Here is a 20,223-nt window from a genome sequence, read left to right on the forward strand (position 1 = left end):
AGTAGATCAGCTTATGAATGATTCATGGAGAAAGTGAGCTTGAAGTAAGTGGAGATGATGTCTGGGGAAATACAGTGCAAAACATGAGAGCCTCCTGGCTACCATGGGAAATACCAAGAAATACAAGTACAGATCTAACAGTGAAGGAAAGGCATGAAGGGAACAGAAGTGAAAGACTAGTAGTGAAAGAGTGAAAATGTTGAAAATAAAGGCATTAAAAAACATATATGTAGGTGGAGCTTTGAAGCATACGGAAACTGAGTTGGATATACAACCTAATGCATATGAAGTCAGCAAGACAAATAAAGCTGTGGGGATATCTCCAGAGTTTCATTTGCAGCTGACAGATTTATTCAGTATGTATGAAAAGTGTAGTTTTTCATGGTTAAGAAAAGAATATAGAGCACTGGTTATCATTGCTACCTACTTACCATTCCTCATTTAGAAGGGGAAAAAAAGGAAATAAGTTCAGTCAAATTACTAATGAAAAAAGCGTAATTATCACTGTTGAATGAAACAGGTGATGTACAGGATCTGGGTGAGCACAGAGCAGCTGCTGAGGTTTTATTCATAACTGAGCAAGTGTGTTGCCATTTATTTTGGATATGCATGTTTCATGCAGGAATGAGGAAAGGCCAGGGAAGATGGAAGCAATTGAAGGATGAATCCTGTTCCCGTTCAAATCATTAGAAAATATTCATGTTGAATAAAGAGGAAGGAAGAACAAGTGATCAAGTCTAGTGTATTTATAACTTAGAACACCCTTTTCCTACCTTCCTTCAAAGAAGTTAGAGCCTAAAAACTGTTATACAGCAACTACCATGTATTTAGAGGGAAGTGGCTGTGGATTATTCTCTCTCAAAAGCAGTAGGTGACATCTTTTAAGGAGCAGATTGTATAGATTTATGCCAAACTGAAAATGGGAAGAAACCTGAGATTAGCAAGTAATATGGGGTAAAAGTGACAAGAAGAAAATTAATCTGTGTGCTTTTTGCTTTTGAAGCTGTACAAAACAGTGATGGCGCTGTTCTACAAGTACCAATTCTCAAGTTACCTTTCTGAATTCTGGAGTTTTGGTAGACATGCTTTTTATTGTTTGTTTGGTGCCTACCTACAGCTATAATTACCTCTTAGGTGGTTTATATCTGCTTCATTGTGCCAGTAATGATCCAGTAGCTGTAATGAACTTTGAGAACTGAAGTCATCCATTTCCAGATTTTGAGAGACCAGACTAGAGACAGAGGTGTTATAATCTGAGAAAAGAAAATAAGAAAATAAGCCTTTTAAGAAAGAATTTAATATATATATATTTTTTTTTAAAAAAAAAAGTGCTCACTTAGAGCATGCCTCAGTATGAAGGTTTCAAACATCCTATGGTGCGTGCAGTCCAGCACGATTTCCAAATACAAGTTTTAAATCTAAAGCAGGCTCACAGATGGTTCTAATGAGCTGGTGTTTGAGATAGACTGTGACTTGAACAAAAACTGTTTAACTCCTAAAACACTAACATTTCCAGATGACTTTCAAGCTAAAGTACTTGCAGAACTATTTCCATGCATCTTTTAATTTCATAGATACTTCTAGTCTCCAAAAAAAAGGACCTTCCACTTTTCCTTATCTACATTACAGTACAGTATCACAAAAGCATACATCAGGAGCACTTTTGCACACTGACTGCTGGTTCTTTCTCCAGCACTTTTTAAGCTCCACAGTTCATTTTGAACAAGTAGTAATAAAAAAGTAAATTTATTTTTTTGTGTGATATAATATAATGCTTTATTGAGGGTATTACTGACCTTTCTCATGGAAGGGACTTCTAAACTAAGAACAAAAACCAAGACTGCATTTTCAAGATTAACATGCTTGATAATTAAAAAAGGGAAAAGGGGAGCAGGTTCTTAATACATGTAAAAACACCACCCTTCCAAAATTCATTTTTATTTTTTGCCAAATGATGCAGTGATAAATATTTTAACTCCCAGAATTGTTAGTGTAAATCACAAAAGTAAGCAATGCACTTAGAAAAATCACCTTTGTCAAGATCTTTGGACATAGAAAAGTATGCATATGTATATCTGTATGTATTTTCTCTGACTCTCTAAGTATCTTGGAGTTCGTCTAAATTTCCAGAGTTATGTATAAACACAGGAGGTGGTGATAAACCAGACAGCAGAGGATTTGATTCAGTCCAGACTCCTGCCTCATATAGTCATTGGCATCTGTATGTAATAGCTGTAAGAACAAATTAAAACAGATCTCAGTAGACCATAGGAATGGTTTATTTTTGTTTTCTTTTGTTTTGCCTTTTTCATAATTTATTTATTTAATGGGTGTGAATTACAATAAAAAGTTCAAAAGGGTTAACTGCACTCCAGTTTGACCAGACTGTCAGCTTCTGGAAAATAAATACCAGAAGTATCATTGAGTTGTATATAGCTTTGTAGCTCAGCAAATATTTATTAAATTGCATCATTTATATTATTTTCTGTTACAAAAAAAAGAGTGAGAATTCATTTGTAATCATTCTATGAAATGGCTTGAACTTACACGTCAAAACCTTGTGTCACCTAAGCTTTGAGACATCTTATTTCTTTATTTCGGCATAGGTCTACCTTATGGATGGGAAGAAGCTTATACAGCAGATGGAATCAAATACTTCATCAAGTGAGTATTTCTGAGGGAAAATGGGTCAGAGCTGAAATAAAAGCCCATCAAACTAAATGCATTTTTAAACTTAGAATTAATGAGAAGAAAAAAAAAAAAAAGGCAAAATAACAGAAGTGTTCATGTGTTTTCTATACGTCTTTATTATCAACATCACTTGGTCTTTCCGGTGGTTTAGTACTGCACTGTCCAGAGGGTCCTAGAGGGCTTAGTCAGAAATCCTACTGAAATTCAGTGAGAACTGTGTGACTCAGACCTTCAGATGTCTTTGAAACCCCCAGTCCACAATGCTGAGAACTTCCCTGGTTATGAGTCTGACCCTGTAATGGACCTAGGAGATATGAAAAAAATCCCATCCCCTAAAAACTTTACAAGTATATATATGCATTTTTACGTGTTCTTATATTTGGAGGAAGTGGAAGAATTCTAAGAGCCAGATTTTTAGAAAATAACAGTCTCATTTAATCCATGGATTTCAGTTCCGTTGTGGCTTTAAGAGCACAAAGTCCAACAGTCTTATTCTGTTGCTGTTAGATGGTGAATGAACAGGACTGAAATAATTTAGTTAAAATCATAAAAGAATCAAGAGATTTCCAAATGCTGTACCATTCATTCATTTAGAAGAAAAATCCTCATAATCTAGGCTTTACACTTAAAATGCTAAACAGCAGCTTACAAACTTGGTATCACAGATTAGTGACGTTTCACATTGTCATTGGCTGCAGGTTAAGCAACTTTCATTCCATTGCTAATGCCACAGGTAGAGAATTGGAAGCTTCTTTGGAAAGACCTGCTTGATGAAAGATATAGGAATTTGTGGTATACACTAGGGCAGGTTCTTTTCAATTGTGTTCCGAGTTCCTGGAAGAAAAAGTGCATGAAAAAGAAGTAGCTCGCTATATCTTCCAGAAGCTTCTGGAAGTGAATAGCACAGTGTGCTTCTCCTTCTCCCCTTCCCCCCCCCAAATATACTGATAACTAATTCATATAATAGCTTTCTTTATTATTCCTCTAACAGATTGAAACAATTGCTGAAAAAATATAATTCATCTCCATTCCATATATCTCATGAATCATTGTTTAATTAATAGTTATTCTGGCTGCTGAAATTTACATATTCTTTAATTTTTATAGTTGTGATGAAGACATTATTTTGCAGGTGGACTCGCTTCTTAGCAGACAGGAAGGGCAGCAAATCTTTGCACTGAGATATAATCACTTTAATCCCAAACTCTTGCACAAGTCATGTTGAAGTTTATGTATTAGCTAGCCAAGAAAAGCAGGGACTTTTTTTTTTCTTTTTTTTTCAAACACACTGTTCTGTTGTCCTCAATTGACCCCATGGTGCCTCAAGCTAGTTGTATTAAAGCAGACATGATTTTTATTTTTTTGCAGAGGTTTCCAAACACACCACATATGATAGCACACTCAAGCTCTAATCAAAACATGACATTCATTTTCAGATAGATGTAAATTCTGGGATTTATTCATACCTCTTACTACTCTTTGTAATGTGCATGAAGTCCATCTGGGAAGTTAACTATTTAGAGCAAGGAACAAGGGTTGCAAAAGTCTATTGTTTCTAACAGTTTGATAGAGATTTCAAGATGAAAATTCTACCTAATGTTGAAAATATCTTTTTCTAGGAGGACCTTAGCTTGACTTCCATCTTTATCAGCTGATCCTTTTCAGTAGCAGTTAATCGAGTTGTTTAAATGAGGATTAGCAGAATAGTTGGTACTTTACTGTCCTGGTACCAGTACTATAAACTTGGCTGTGAATTTCAGTCGTTTCATTCTCTGGTGTTTAGGACAGCCAAATCTTTGAGGGCATTAAGAGTTATTTCAACACTAGCCCACTCCAGCGTATACTAACAGAAAAGCATGTTATAATTCTCTAAGTGTAGCCACAATTAAGCTGATCTTATATGTGGATTGTCCCTTTTCTCATGCAGTTATGCTGTGACGCAATACAGAAGCTGCAGTGGCTCTGTTCAAATCCACAGCAGTTTTACAATATGCTGAAGACAATCAAATATTATTTTAATTAGTAGTTGCCTTCAGTTCCAATGTGTTTTATTAGGCCATCAACTAGCTGAGTCCATAAATCTAAATGTTATAAATCTAATGCAGTAAACACCCCAGAATGGAATCTTAATAGCGCATAAGCTTGAGACAGCTTGCTGTGAAATATCCATAAATATCTCTGAAGGGGGTGTAGCAATATGAAGTGCATGAGAAATCGGAGTTTAAAAGAAGCAAACCAGCTGGCTTGTGTTACACACTAAAGTGAAACCCACTTATGTGAATAACTGACATGAATAAAACATTTACATGGCTATATTCCTAAGACGCTGAACTGCTCTCCACCTATAAGAGAAAGCTGCTTCTTGTCCACCAATAGTCAATTTGTCCACCTTAAGTCAATTTTTGAAATCACGTCTTCTACTCAGCAAATCATTTCAGTCTCTCCGTAAATTATTATCAATCAACCAGGTTGCTAAGGATCACTCAAAAAGTACTGGGAAGTGTGAGAAAATTAGCTTTTAGACAGCTAGTGTGTCATAAACTCACATGATTCGGTGCTAGGCAATAAGGTCATGTGTATAAATTTACCATGAAATATCAGACAGTAATGGAAGCCTCCCTGATTTACCATGAAGTATCAGACAGTAATGGAAGTCTCTCCAAGTTATATCTCAGTATGCATTGGAGAAAAAGAACGTCAAGTGTCTAACAAATATAATATAAATTGACAGTTATCAAGAGGACAAAAATTACACCAGTAGACTAAAGGTATTAATCAGCTTCATTGGTAGTATAGCTGTGCTCTCCTCAGCTGGAGAGTGAAAGTTGAATTTGGCCGCAGATATGTTTTGAAATAATGTGTTTTGAAATAGTGTGTTTTAAAGTAAAGCAGAGGCAAGCATTATTTTATTTTACATGTAGCAATACCATTGGTCATTCACACACAGCCCCAGATTCGTGGCCCGTCAGTTGATGTGTAATAGAAATGCATTACCAGTGCCTGTTTCCTCACTCATTTATACCTGGTATTTCTATCCCTGTTTATATCAGCAAATTCCATCCAGAAGAATTGAGATTCTGACCTCATTAACTCAAATGGGTTAGCAATCGTAGAAAAGTCTAGATTGCAATCAATCTCTGGAGATCAGCTAGTCAAACCTACCGTTGAAGAATAAATTATACAAACTAAGTCTTGAGTATTTCCAGTGATGGGGATTCCGCCACCTATCCAAAACACCTTATTCCATTATTTAATTATTCTCATGGTGAATATTTTTTTTAATCTAGGTAGAATTTCTCCTGATGCAGCTTATGTCCATTTCCTCTTGTCTGTCACCGTATGTCCTTGTAAGAGTGCCTCCATTTGCTGTATAACTACCTTTTAGGTGCTGGAAGACTTTGATTCCACCCCCCGAGCTTTCTCTTGTCTTGGCTGAACAAACCCAGTTCCTTCCACCTTTCTTCATGTGCCAAGTTCCCCAACCCTCTAGTCATCTTAGTGATTCTCCAGTGAATCCTCTCCAATTTTTCTCATGTTTGTCTTGACCTTGTGGGAGCCGTATATCAAAGAGATCCCACATAATAAGGTAAAGAAGTTGGATATTAGTGAGTTTTACCTATTAGACGATTAAGACTGCTCTTCTGTTGTGACAAATTCAATTACTGATGTTCTCGTAGAAATTCCTGACCTGAATAGAAATTTTATCTGTAAGGCCAGAAGCAGAAAAGGGCCAATGGGCCCTCATCTCACCTGCCTTCAGATGTGCAGGCAGTCAGCTGGGTGCCATTAGCATGGGAAAAGTTCTGTAGGCGAAAGCAAATCTTGTTCACTTTTAAAGCTGGCCATATGGTCGTTTTTGCCCAAGTTTAGTTCACAAGTAACGTTGAGTGCGTTTACTAAGTGTTGTAACCACTGCTAGAACAAAATTTTACTTTTGTTTTATGATCTGGAATTAAAGTCCTGTGGAAGTCACAGCATAGCACCAGTGTAAACAGACAGTGTATTCCGTCATTGAATGGGTTTTGTGATTTAGTGACTTCTGGGTTTGATTTTTATAATAGGTGAAAGAGTCTACCCAGCATTTTGCTCCCCACGTGGAGTGTCAAATACACTAATTAATTAATGGATATACACTGGTTGTTTAGAGTCGCACAGGAACAGTATAAAAAAGCATTGCTGGGACACTATTTTTTTTTTCCCCCAGAAAACCCATCAGAGTTAAGCTCTTCCATCCTCCCACTACGTTCACCTTTAACATATGGCAGCTCTGTATCATGAGACTGGCACCTAAAATTAGGCAAGGCCTTGCTATTCCCCTCCCACTCCCACCCACTCCTTGCATATGTATACAGTTTGTAAGGACCAGCTGTGAATTTTGCCCCTGTAAATACTGTTTTTCTAGCTTTTTAATAAGGCTAGATTCCACCTATTCCAAATTAACTGTTACTTTTCTCAAGAACATTTATCTTAAATTAAATTTGCCTGAAAGACAAGTAGAGGTTCCCAAAGATGTTAATCTGTCGGGATGTTTTCCATTAGATAAATTAGGGCCTGTGATGTTTTCTGTCTTATAGCAAAAAGGAAACAGTAATGTTTGATTCAGTATTATCTTTCAGTAATTTACCTAAAAATCAGGGGTTCCACATTGAAGCATTGCATACTGCAGTGTGACAAAACAGGCACTGAAGGTGCTCTGACCATACATCAGTAAAACAGAACAGAATTTCGTTCAGGTTTAGTAGCAACCTAAAGCCAAACAATACTTAAAGTACAGATTAATCAAACACACATGATGCATTCTGGTAGCTTTTGAAATTATATCTAACAAATCAAGCTTCCACTTTGAAAAATAACAAATCATACTTATTTTATCATATTCTATTTTGTTTGGTTTTGCTTGGGAAAGAGCCATCATTAATTTTACTGAAAGCTGGGCATTCACAGAAACTGTTTATGATTTTATGACTGAACTAAGAATAGCAAAGCATGTGTGATAGATGAACTTCTGTAGTATAAACACTGATGTTTTACAGCACTAGAGCTAAAGGTATCATCATAAAAGGAAAATAAATCACAGTTGATTTTACATACTGTATGCTAAATTGAAAAAAAACAAAGCTGTTCTTTTGATAAGTGTACTCTATATTTCTATTTCTACTGCATTATAAAGAAAGAACCCAAAAAGCTAATGTATCGATGTATGTTCAGCTTTTCCTCTGCTATTCTGTTGCAGTATATATATGCTAGAATATTGCAATATACTAGTTAACCGTAGGTTCTCTAAGTAATGGTTGGAGTGACCTTTCTTAGAAGAAAGCAAGTTCAATAAAGTTCAAATGCTAGCAGAGGTGATCCAGGAGCAAACTTGTGTATGTCCCACTAACAGTTATGTTTCAGTGACTTCAGAGTAGCAAGCTAAGAAAAACAGGGATCTGCTATACTGAACATGCAACTGAAGTCCCCCTGGACTGAACCCAGGACCAGCTCTGCTTCTAACTCTCTCCATAGCGGTAGGCAAGTCAGTTGCACCACAATTGTTATTTATCAAGATCACTATTGTGGGTGTCCCCATCTTATTCATTTTGATGATTTGTAAGCAGGTGTGGATATTTTGAGGCACAGAGTGCTCTCTGTTTCCACTGAGTTCAAATAATGATGCAGCTTTTTACATCTGTGAAATTGGGCCTTTCCTATTTTACACGTCACTCAGAAATAGAGGTTGCTTTTGAAAATACTTCCTTTTACCTGTCATCCTCAAACCCTCCTAACTAAAAAGAGAGGAAAGAATAGTTATATAGTCACAAGAATTTGCCGATATTTAAATTAAGCTGGTTCAGCACTAACCAAGTACTAACTATTACTACTACTTATTAATGCATAACATTCTAAAACTCTGTATACCTCAACTCAACATCAGTTGAAACATTTTCAGATGTAACTGTAAGAATTTGGGTAATCCTGTCATTTCTTTATGATTTTTGGATGTTTAGCTTGTAACATCTCAGAGAACTTTTATTTTCACAAAATCTTAATGTCTGGCGTCTGAATACCTGCCCCTTTACTGTGTCTCAAATTGGTTGCTAGGAATAAATATATACAGAAGTAATGTTCCTCTTCAAAAATTGTGCCCCCTGGTTGTTCTTTGTTCACTGTCATTATTGAATGAAAACAGACATTAAAAGAAACAGCAGTGATTTAGTGTAAGACATTTTGCTAACTAAAAAATCATGAAGGCTTAAGGATAGCTGGGATAAGATGAAAATTCAAAGTAATTTCTAAGGTTTGGAAGTGGTTTGTTGCCAGATAATCAAGTTGTGGGGAAGTCAGTTACTCTGATTTCCACTAAAATCCTGTTGCATGACTATAAGGAAAATGGCCTCAGATGTAAAACTAGGAAACTTGCCATTGGATTTTATGGTAACATGAGCTTGTAATACAAGAATGTTAAGACCTTAAGCTGCTTTTTTTTTTTTTTTTTCCTGAGAGGTTGTTTGTTTTTTCATTTCAAGAACCAAAATGGAGAAACATTCTTTCAGCTTCCCCAGACACTGCACACTCTGTCCAGGTTCTGGTCTATCATGTAGGACATCTGTTAGCGTTTCCTCAGTGAGGAAATTCTTGAAGCTGAAATTATTTTTCGCTCAAGACTTGTAAGTCCCACTGCAATCAGTGTGTTGACTTCTGTTACCTCTGCTGGGTAATTTTACTCTTAGACTGGTGTGATCAGAGGTCTTGTTTTCACCCATTCAGTTACTGCTATGAATATAACTGGAAATTTGAAATTCGGACTCCTAGTAAGGTTTCCTGTGTTGGGGCAAGACCTGGCACTTGTGGGCTAAGTCATGTATTCCTGAGGTCTTCCTGGGCTTTGAGAAAGCCATCAGAAGCAGAACAATGCACAGCAGGGTTCTTTTCTGTATGTGTTTCTTCTGAGGCACTCAGGCTTTAAAGCATTTCGGTACACACGTAGTTTAAATAACCCTTGAGCATGTTCTAGGCTGTAGTAGGAAAAAACTTACATCATCTTGGCCCAATTCTGCTTACCAAGATATCAGGCCCACAGTAATAAGACAGGACTGATGCAAACTGAGCGTGTTTGTACAAAAGGCCCCTATATCCTGTGCAGGATGGGTGTAGCAGGGGGGCAGGCGGATGGACTCTGGGGCACCCTGAGAAGAGGATGGGTTGTCCCTCCCTGTTGGAGTGCTGGTAGTGGGGCTGGATGCACAAAGCTAACGCTGCTGCTCTGTGTGGTCTGCTGCTGCTGCAGAAAGACTGCACTGGAGATTTTATGATGTTCACTTAGCAGACACGGGACTGTGAGTTACTGAATATAAGAGCACTTTTAGGGTAATAGCAGATGGCTAATACCAGGGTGAGGTAGATTTCAGGTCATGCTTTAAAACTGCAAGAAGTTTGCATATCCTGTCACTTAAACCTTTGGGCTTATTCAGCCTTGGCTCAGATCTACCATTAGTACTGTTTTCATTTTAAATTAGCCTATTAGTTTGTTGTGAATAATTATTAATGATCTAGCACACAGTTTATATGAACAAATCATCCTAGTGGTAACTGCCTTCTGAAATTGTTCATAGATTTTTCTTAGTAGGTAAGTGTTTTATCAAGGAATAAATAACAAAAGTTTCATCTGGAGTTTCACTTTATATGCCTCAATTTCTAATTACTGTTCAAGCAAAATCTTCAATCCCTGAAGGAAATACAAATAATAATTATAGTAATAAAATTATGGCACCTTAGGACACAGTTCCAAGAATTGACAAGTGCTTTCAATCTTATTACAACCAATAAAAGGTAAGGTCACTGCCTACTTTTATATGCTGTGTATGTTCCGTGCCTTGAAAGAGGGTCCAGTTTTAAAACAATTTTAACAAAAGAGGGAAGGAAGAATTTAATTTCAAATCATATGATTTTCATAAATACAATACAAAAACCCTTCCCAAATTACCTGTAGGTTCCAAGTCTGGAAACTGTCTTTCCCAAATGCTCTTGGAATTGATTGATTGTACTTGCATCAACTTCACTTGGTTGTTTTATTTTATTCGAATCCCTTATATACAAAATGAAAATCCTTTAGTTATAGCTAAGAACTAGTTATCCCTTGCAGAGCCTCCCAGTATCTGTTCATCAAAAGATGAATGGGTCTTGCACTTTGGTGGAAAAAAAAATCAGCCAGGTGTTAAGGATGTGGTCCCCTGTCAAAAGAAAAACAAAACTCTAAAGAATACTGCATGACTGCTTTGTGGCGTAGCATCCTGCACAGTGACTTACAGCAGCTGTGTTGTCTGCAAGACTCTTCACAGTCCCCTGTTAGGATCCAGAGTTTAACCCTAATTGGAGAATTCAATTTAAGGTGAAAGCTAAGTTTTGAGCATTTTGATAATGTTCAGAACCTAACAAAGACAGACATTTTTACATAATTTTGTCTTAGAATTTCCTTTGAATTATGCTTTTCTTGAAAGACTGTCTTAAGCTTTCATTTTAAAATAAATCATTTTCTTTGCAAAGAAGTAAGAGCCATAAGGAGGGTAATTATATTGGGATTTTAAATAATTCACTACCGTTTTTTTGCCAGAAAAAAAAAAAAAAAAAAGATCTCATGTTTTGTTTTTCCAAGCTCTAAAATTTGTCCTGCAATTTGGTAATGTTAAGAAGATAAACTAAGCTACTGACATATTTCAAGATGAAATGTTTTTGGTTTCTAACAATAACTTTGGCTTCCCTCTGATGGCAATGACTTGTTTGAAAACCTGCAAGTCTTTAAATATTGTTAATTGCTCTGAAAATTTGAAATGAATCTTTTGAACAAGAACATTTGCAAACGGAACACATTTTACATTTAGAATGTGTAGTGCTGGCTTTCTATATCTTCTTTTAATATTCAGAACAGTTTCTTCAATTAGGCAAAGCCTAGAGGTAGGTTTGGATTCCCTCTAGCTCATACTGATGGCCCTAGCACACAAATCAGAGAGGATGTATTTCTAATACAGGAATGTTCTGCAAACCAGTAAATCTGGGATTATCTCCTTGGACTGATTATGTCAAAGCTCTTTAGCCACAGCACTTGTGGGGAGCTAAAAATAAATAGCCAGGGGTTTATATATTTATTCTTTACCCAAATAATCTGTGCATATTGTGTGCATCTTTCTACAATGGGAGACATGTTATCTGGACTTAATGTTTATTTATAAGAGTTCTTTTCCTAGCAAGGATTTTAACAAAGGGTTTAAAACAAACTGTCCTACAAGAAACGTTCATGGATAAATCTAGTGCTAGTTTAAAAGAACTGAGTTCAAATCAGAAGCAGTTAATTGACATTAGAGCAAAATTTGGCCTCAGATTTTGAAAATAGATGAAAACTAGTTCTCTTTTATCATACTGTTGATTAACCAATGTTATACCACTGAATATACGTTATACCACTGAATAAGCACGTATTATTCACAGTTCTCTCATAAAATATTGCATAAGGACTGTCTTCATATTCTTCATACTGGTTATTGCCATACTTTCTAAAGGCAAATGTTCAAAGTTGTGTTCATTGCTAGTAAAAACGGTACATCCACTTTCTTAGAATTAAACCATTACAATGGTCACTGTACTTGAGAAGTATCTGCTGTGCTGTGTTTGCTCTAGCTATGTGTTAACTCGTACTTCCTAGGTTTTAACTTTCGTGAAATCCATCTCTGCAGCTCTGAGGTGATGCACATGTTTGTAATACACTCAGGAAAGAATGCAGTTCATCCAGTGCTGCTCTGACCAAAAATCCAACCAACCAAAAAAGCAAAAACACTTATGCATTACCCTGACAGATAACTGGAGCTTCTTGTTTGGTTTGGTTTTTAAGGATAAGAACTGAGGGTTGGTTTGTGTGTTTTGACTTGTTTTGTTTTTCTTGCTTGGTCCTTACTGAGACTCTGCCTCAGTTGAATTACTGGCTACATTCACGGATTACCAGGTCAGAGATAGGTTAGCTAGCTGATGCAGCTCAAGGTGTGATTTATGCTAGCATCATATTTTCCTCTTAGGGAACATTATTCTCATGCTCATCATATTCAACTTAGTCTAAGCTCAGTGAATTCAAATGCAAGGTGTGAATGCAAGGTAAAATCACAACACGGTCATGTTACTGGAAAAGCGATCCCCATTCCAGTAAGTCAGCATAGTAGAACATTGTCTCAGAAATTCCTACTTTAATGGATTGATTTCCACAATCAGATATTCAAGAGAGCATTCTTGAAGACAGAAAGGGGAAGTATTTTCACTTGAAAAGGTAAATCTAGAGTAGTTCCATCATGGCGCTTCATATTTAATTAAGCTGGTGCACCTGAAAGATGAATACAGGCATGGGCTTAGGTACACGGTATGTTAGAAGCTGTGAGACGTATTGAGAGCAACTGTTTGTCTTTTATGGTGTATATTTTATGTGCCATATTTTTCAGCTACTTTTTGTAATGAACTTGTATTATAAAATTCATCTTTGCACTGACTTGACTATAAAAACGGTGAATTTATTAGCAAGATTTTTTTAAGTGAAAAGCTATTTCCTTTACCAAGAACATATTATTCCAGAAGGGAGAAGAGGCTGTGTCTTGCCCACACACAGTATGGCTAGCATGCATACTACCAATCATAAGGTGTACAGTGTTCTCACCCTCAAACAGTAAGCCCATTCCATTTGTCTGTCCTTACTGAGCCTTGAGCAGGTTCTTTCCATTCATGTAGAAGCTTAACAAGAATGGTAAAGCAGCTTAGACTGCATTTCAAGTATAGGGTTTAAGCCTTTAAAAAATAACACTCCCTTTTATTACTTACATGTGTAAAGGCTGTGGGAGCATCCCCAGAAATTGTTCTACAGGATGTGTAAAGTGCATCCTTTTTTAGGTTTATTCATCAACTTTTTTTTTTTTTTTTTTTTTTTTTTTTTCCTGCAAGGAGAGAAATATCTTAATGACGAGCATTTGGTCAACTTCCTCTCATTGGCTGTGCCTTAGTGTCTGCCTGGTCTGATGGCAATGTTAATACCCTGCTAGCTTCTTAGAGTTTTGTAAGACTGATAGTCTGGGCTGTACGGTGTTGCTGGGTTAATTGCCTACAGTTCTGTTAATGAACAGGAAATATCACTAGTCTGTATCAGGAGTCTCTTACAGAAGCATTCTCTCTTACTTATCTGGAACTGAGACCTTCAGTCCAGGTTTTAGCACCCAGAAGGCTCCTCATTTTGTTTGTAAAATCTTACAGCTAGCAAGACAAAGAGAATTCTATATTTGAAAGTGTTGTAATGATCAATATGAAGCCAGAAAATTGTGAATTCCATCTAGTACTTCTTGCTTCTGAGGTTGGCAAACCTATTCTGGGTTGCTAATAGCGTTTCTTGGTTCTTTTCTAGCCATGTGACCCAGACAACATCATGGATCCATCCTGTAACCAGCGCACTAAGCTTGCGTTGCTCTGAGGATGACGACGATGGAATAAGAGAGTCTCCTGGGTCCAAGAGCTGAGAACGTTCTGCTGACAGAAAGTAGTTTGTCTAATTTCAGTACATTAGTGAGAAGATGCACGCTTTTTAATCTGATTACCTTCTAGTCTGATCTAATAGTACCCGATGACACTTCTCCCCTTGAAGTCAGAGGGAGCACTGCCGTTTGTTTAGGTGGGTTTGTTCTTGGGTGCCTCAAAAGCTGCAGAAGTCTCAGTGTAGTCCTTAACCTGCCCCAGTTCAGTGTGCAGGGATGAGGCTTACGTTGGGAGCTGATCCAGTCTTTTCATGACTTCTGTATTGGTGTAACTCCATTGACCCAAAGTCAAATTTTCACAGTTTTGACCAGCATGAGTTAGATTGGGCCACTGGATGTACTTCACCTGGTAAATTCGAGCCTATGCTTTGCTGAAAGGTGCGAGGTGAGCTTTTCTTTTTTTAACCAATGCCAGGGAATGTAATGTAGATAGATGCCTTTTGTGCAACTACTGAATAATCTGATTTTTACAGAAGCAGTTTGTGAAGGAGTTTTGCTAATATTAATTTAACGTTTTATTGCAAGTATTGGAGTCCTGATGACTTTTAAAACTTTTAATCTTCATTAAGATTAGTGGTTGGACGTTAGGAAAATGAATCTTTGATAAAGTTGTCAAGTAAAAAGAAGCCGTTTTGGTAGAGGACACCATGCTCTGTCAACAATATGAGGCCAGAAAGAAAATTATTCTACTTTTGTACTCTGCTAAACCGATACATACATGCATCAAATACTTCAGTGGAAGCTGTGAAGTTTCAAGTACAATGAAACCTGTGAAACCACCTCCAGGATCAGCAGAAATCAGTCACCTCCTCAGAGTTGATCTTTAAGTAGAACAAAATCATTTTGTAAACATTGGTGATGATTTAAAGAGGATAAAGCAAATGACAGGGAGTGCTACTGCAATCTAATGAACAAGTTTCACTGTATTTCAAAAGCCCAAGATATTTTAAATCTCATTATTCACAGCTCAACATATGATGCCAGCTTTGTCAAATATATGATTCTATACTGTTTGTTTGTTTGTTTGTTTTTCCTGGAGGCTCTTTATGTGTGTGTGTGTATTATATATATTATATGGTAGGTGTTGACTAATGAATGAAAGAAGGATCTGAAACTTCGCAGAGGCGCTGATGAATATCCCAAAGGAAACCACTCTCTCTGATCTTCAGGCCAAGAAGGAGAACAGTATTTTAACAGTATGAGAAAGGCACAGGCTACAATCTGCATTTTCCTAAGGTGCGTGCTTCAGGATTTCAGAACATCCCTGAAAACGTTGAGGCACCATCTATGCTCCATCACACCCTTACTGGCTGATACAAAGAAATGAGGCTGTACAGCCACAGCCACATTTTTAAAGGTCTCTATCCAGCGGGTTTGTCATTGAAGTTAAAAATCCATGCAGTCAGGGGAATGGATATAAAGGCCAGCCATGCCATGTCAGGCACACTGTGGCTGTTGATCCTTTTGAATCAAAAATAATACACAGTTTTAACCCAAGTCAAGTCTCTGAATAGCAGTGCAGCAATCTACTGCATATGGCCTGTGAGCTGCAGAGCACATCGCCAAATGTTCTTCCTGCAGGAACAAAGTGCAGCTCACATGAGTTTTCTGCAGGCTTTGCTGGAAGATGTCAGGATATTTTGAATAAGCAAATAGGAAAAAATGTTTTGTACTTTTAACTAGGTCAGAACCAAATTATCCATGAATCTACACAGGTGGTGTGGATTAGGAGGAAGAGCTTGCTCAGCAGACCCACAGTAACATATATTTCTGAGAAATTTTCTCATAGCAATAACACTTAAATACTTCGTTTGTATTTTGCTCCAATGGCTCCTACGTGCTTCATAGCCGCCTTTGTGTTCCCCGAGAACAGTCTGAAGGCATAAAGCATGTGCTTCAGTTTCAGAGCCAGGCACTCTAGATGCACCTTCATTTAAATCTCTTTTCTGAAAATGGCGTAGATTCATGACCCATAAACTGTAAGGTTCTGAATTCCTTGCAATATTTACTGTAGCCTTAGTATTAATTTGACTGATTAATGACAGGCACTTTTGGTTCATAATTCCATGATAGTATGCAGTTCCAGATCACATACGGACTCCACTTTTCCAATTCTGTTTCAGAGAGTTTTGAGTCTCCACTTGACCCTCGCAGTCAATTTATTCTGCTAGTGGCTTTCTGACAGCTAGCTGGGTGTTTCAAATAGGCGAAGCTATTTAGGGACAGAGACTGGATCAGGCAGGCTTCATCAGCAGAGGCTTTATAGAGACCTAGCAGCAATTTAAAGCTGTCCTTCTGCTAGATCAGCTGGAGGAGGACAGCTATGCGCATACTGCTTGCCCTTCCTGAGGAGCTGGTAATGATCTCTTGCTCTGAGCATGCAATACACAGCCTGCTGTGCACGAGAGGGGGAGAAATCAAGACAGAATGTTGGCGTTCTGCCGGCTCTGCTTACTGCCTCCACCCCCAGATGAGAACATTTCAGAAACCTGGAGACTATTTCACCCTCTCTCTTATAAATTTGCCTAGAAATTAAAGACATTAGAAATAGATCTCTGCATCTATCTAGCTTCTTCTCCGGTAAGCATTATCTCTTCAGATAATCCACTAGATCAGATTCTCTGCTATTGAGGCTACATTTTCATACCTAGAATCTCCAAATGTTCTAATCTATTTTTGTACACTGGCATACTTGTTTCCTAGGTTATTTCTATCTCCCCTTGTCTCTTCCTTTCTGTGAAATCTTTTGTGAAATTATTTTGATTAAGGGGAACTGCGTATATTGAGAAAATGGTTCTAGGATAATTTAAAAAGAATTTGTAAAGAGCAGTTGTCAAAATATGCAACACTGTAAACAATAACTTTTCATTTTTATTGCAGAATAAAAAAATTACTTGAAAAAAAATGAGAGTGTACTTTGTAGTGTTTAAAATAATGAAACTACGGCTTTAGAAGGGAGTGGCAATCGGGCAATAAATAATTCCTGTACCTCCATTTATTTTCCATGTAAAGGTGACACTGAAAAATACTGTTCTAGTACACACTGGTGTTAATCTTTACCTGAATACTTGCACCACAATGCCCTGCAAATACTGCAAATACTCCAGTAAACTTAAACTGGCACATTCTCTGTCATCAAAGCAAGTAGCTTAACACAAATAGACATACTAGATAGTCAGCCTCATAGATCCTAAATCATTTCTTTGTAACACTACTCAGTGTCTCAATAAATTCAATGATCCTTTCAACAGCCCCACCTGGTAACTGCCTAACCTGTCCTAAGCCACTGGTGTTTTACAGTCTGGTCAGTGTAATGGCTGCACTGTAGTTTTCTACAGTAAAGTCTATAGAAAAGATACAGATGTTATGTAATCAAATACATGTGGACTCTATAGATTTTTTATGATCAATCAGAAAAACAAAACCAGTTACTGTTTGTGCACAGACATTTGATACAAGGTAAGGGCCATCACCTACATTTATTTGGACAACCTTACAGCACTAAATCTCTTCTGACACTGATTTTATTTGGAGCCTTCAGGATTCACGTGGGTTTGCTGTGGTGCTAGACTGCACTGAGAATTTCAGTTTCAGTTCTCAAGTAGTTTCTCTCAAAGGGTGATCCTACTCAGACTTTGTCTAGAAAGGCCCCTGCTTAATACCATACACTTTAAAACCATAAATGATGCAGATTACCATTCCTCTTTGTATTTAAAAATATTTGTGCTGGTGGAAATCTCTTGTGTATTTCAAAGTAAAGATTTCAGTGATAGAAAGTACTTGCTGCTTCTTTGGTTAAGCAGTACCAGTCACTTCATCACCTACTACTACTGGGGCTATGCAAGCTACTGAATCAGCTCTTGTGTATTTTCTGGAACTGTTGTAGGCATGTAGTGGGACAAAATCACAAGTCAGTAAAGGACAGAGAGGAGGAATCCCACTTTTTCTGCTATAACATATTTTTAAGAACAATTTTTAAAAGAAGTTGGAAAAGCAAATCTAGCTTGCTACAATTTCTGTGCATGTCTCTGTGGAGCCCCACATAGTTTACTTGCACTCTACCTGGTTGTAGTTTGAGGAACAGAAACTAGTAGTACCCAATATGGAAATCCATCGGCATCTTTGGCCTCCATTATAAATGAAGGAATAAGAAATTACACTGAAATGAGGAACACAATAAAACAGGGGCAATTCCTGTTTCCCTAAAGCTTCCTATCTGCTACTGATCCTTGCAATTAGCTGGTTTATTTCAGCACGTATTTGCTTCTCGGACACTCCCTGTAGCATGGCCTCATCAGCACCTCCCACGCCACAGTGTCTGCAGGCATAAACTGAAGGCAAGGAAATTCTTTTTAAGAACAATGTTTGTGGTTGTGGAATAGGCCAGGTGGTGAAGGACTGACTGGAGGGAAAGGCTTTCCTGTACCTGCACGTTCTGTTATGATGTACCCCGTGAAAGTCTGGCTTTTCTGGGAACCGATGGGGTTCGTAATGCTCTGCTCAAGAAACTCCCCAAGAGCTACCCAGCAACCTTACTGCTGGTTCCAAATCTAACACAGAAATTTGGTGCCCTTTTTGCAAATACTGGTCAGAGTGACTTCTGCAGAGTTCTAGCTTAAGTCCGCAGCAAACCTTCAAGTCAGCTCAGGAGTCTTTGTTCCCTTCTGTGCTGTCGGTCCTCATGTGCTGTCTGCAGCACCCTGCTCCAAGGGACATCCGCTGGGGCTGCAGCGGCCATGAGTGAGCACAGCCCCATCAGTCTAAACAGAGGCACCTGGCTGCTCCAGCTCTGGGGCCAGCTTTACAAAGATGTCAGCAGCTTAACAATGTTGATGGAGTTAATGGGAATTAGGCACCTAACCTACTTAGATGCTGCTATAAATGCTGCTAGTCATGTTTAGGTACCTAAATACCTTAGTAAATCTTTCCCCTTACTGCTTGCAATGATAGTGTGCCAAAAATCAAATACTAATGAAGAAAGCCTGCCCTTTGTCCTCTGTAACCAGCTTTGCCTTTCCCTGGGGATTGTTTTCATGTAATACTAAAAATACTAGCTGTCTCGCAGGCTGTACCATCCAGATCCTTTTCATATTTTTGGTGGCTTGATTATTTGTTGCTTATTCCAGCTTTTTTTTTCCCAGGCAGTAGATGATGTTGCCACAGATCTAATAGTTTGATACTCTTTCAACATTCTTTTGAGATAAATTATTTTACTACAAGGTAGACGTATTGAACTCTCTTCCCAGAAAGATGCAAGGAGGTGTGTATTATTCAGTATTAAGTCATGGTTGAAAAAAAAAAAAATGGAATGGGCCCAAACCTGTTACAAGTAGAGCCTATTGTTTCCAAATATTAGGATGGGAAGTTGAAATCTACTAACTAATACTGATTTTCCTCTCCCACTCACAGTTATGCCTTCTTGGGATTGTTCTGGGAGGTTTGCACATCCCCTGCAGATTTTGTCCCTGAAGCCACAAGGCCATCTCTGGTCTTCTGTTTATGATAAAAATCTCTATTTACAGCTTCCAGGATTATCTGAGAGTATATGTACAGGGCTAACTCCTCTCTGAGCATATTTTCTTGAATTAGGGCATATATGTCTTTTATGTTCAGCTGTTCTCAGAATGACAGAAAGGACGATGATCTGGTTTGTAGTTACAGCAGCTTCACTGCAGAAGCTGCTCTACAGTTAGTTTTTTTGTGGCATTATGTACAAGAATTCTTAATTGGAAAAAATATCTGTAATTCATTAAGAAAATGGGTTTAGGGTGGACGTCTTTCTTATTTGAAGACAAATAAGAATTTAGTCCAGCACCTTTTACAAACCATAGGTATGCTGTGTTCCCCCCTTCAAATCGGCAGTTTTGCCACAGTTTGGGTAAGTCATGATTTCACCCTGACCTCCGGTCACAAACCGATCAGAAATCCCTTAATCTCTTGTAAAGTACTCTGCTCCTTAAGCAGTCAATATTTCCCTATGGCCCAATTATTATTATCA

The 20,223-nt window shown here is 37.7% G+C and overlaps 1 protein-coding gene across 4 annotated transcripts in view; it reads left to right on the top strand.

Annotated features, from left to right (window-relative positions):
* STXBP4 (syntaxin binding protein 4) overlaps positions 1 to 17,115 on the top strand; it is a 70,653-nt gene extending 53,538 nt beyond the window's left edge. For all 4 annotated transcript variants that reach the window (XM_035342747.1, XM_035342748.1, XM_035342750.1 and 1 more), the window contains 2 exons: positions 2,607 to 2,664; positions 14,099 to 17,115. In XM_035342747.1, the coding sequence (XP_035198638.1) occupies positions 2,607 to 2,664; positions 14,099 to 14,210 (170 nt within the window). In that variant the 3' untranslated portion in view covers positions 14,211 to 17,115. The remainder of the gene's footprint in view (positions 1 to 2,606; positions 2,665 to 14,098) is intronic.
* Positions 17,116 to 20,223: the final 3,108 nt, after the last annotated feature.

This window comes from Oxyura jamaicensis, chromosome 18 (genome assembly GCF_011077185.1).
Source record: "Oxyura jamaicensis isolate SHBP4307 breed ruddy duck chromosome 18, BPBGC_Ojam_1.0, whole genome shotgun sequence".
In the NCBI taxonomy this organism is placed as follows: Eukaryota; Metazoa; Chordata; class Aves; order Anseriformes; family Anatidae; genus Oxyura; species Oxyura jamaicensis.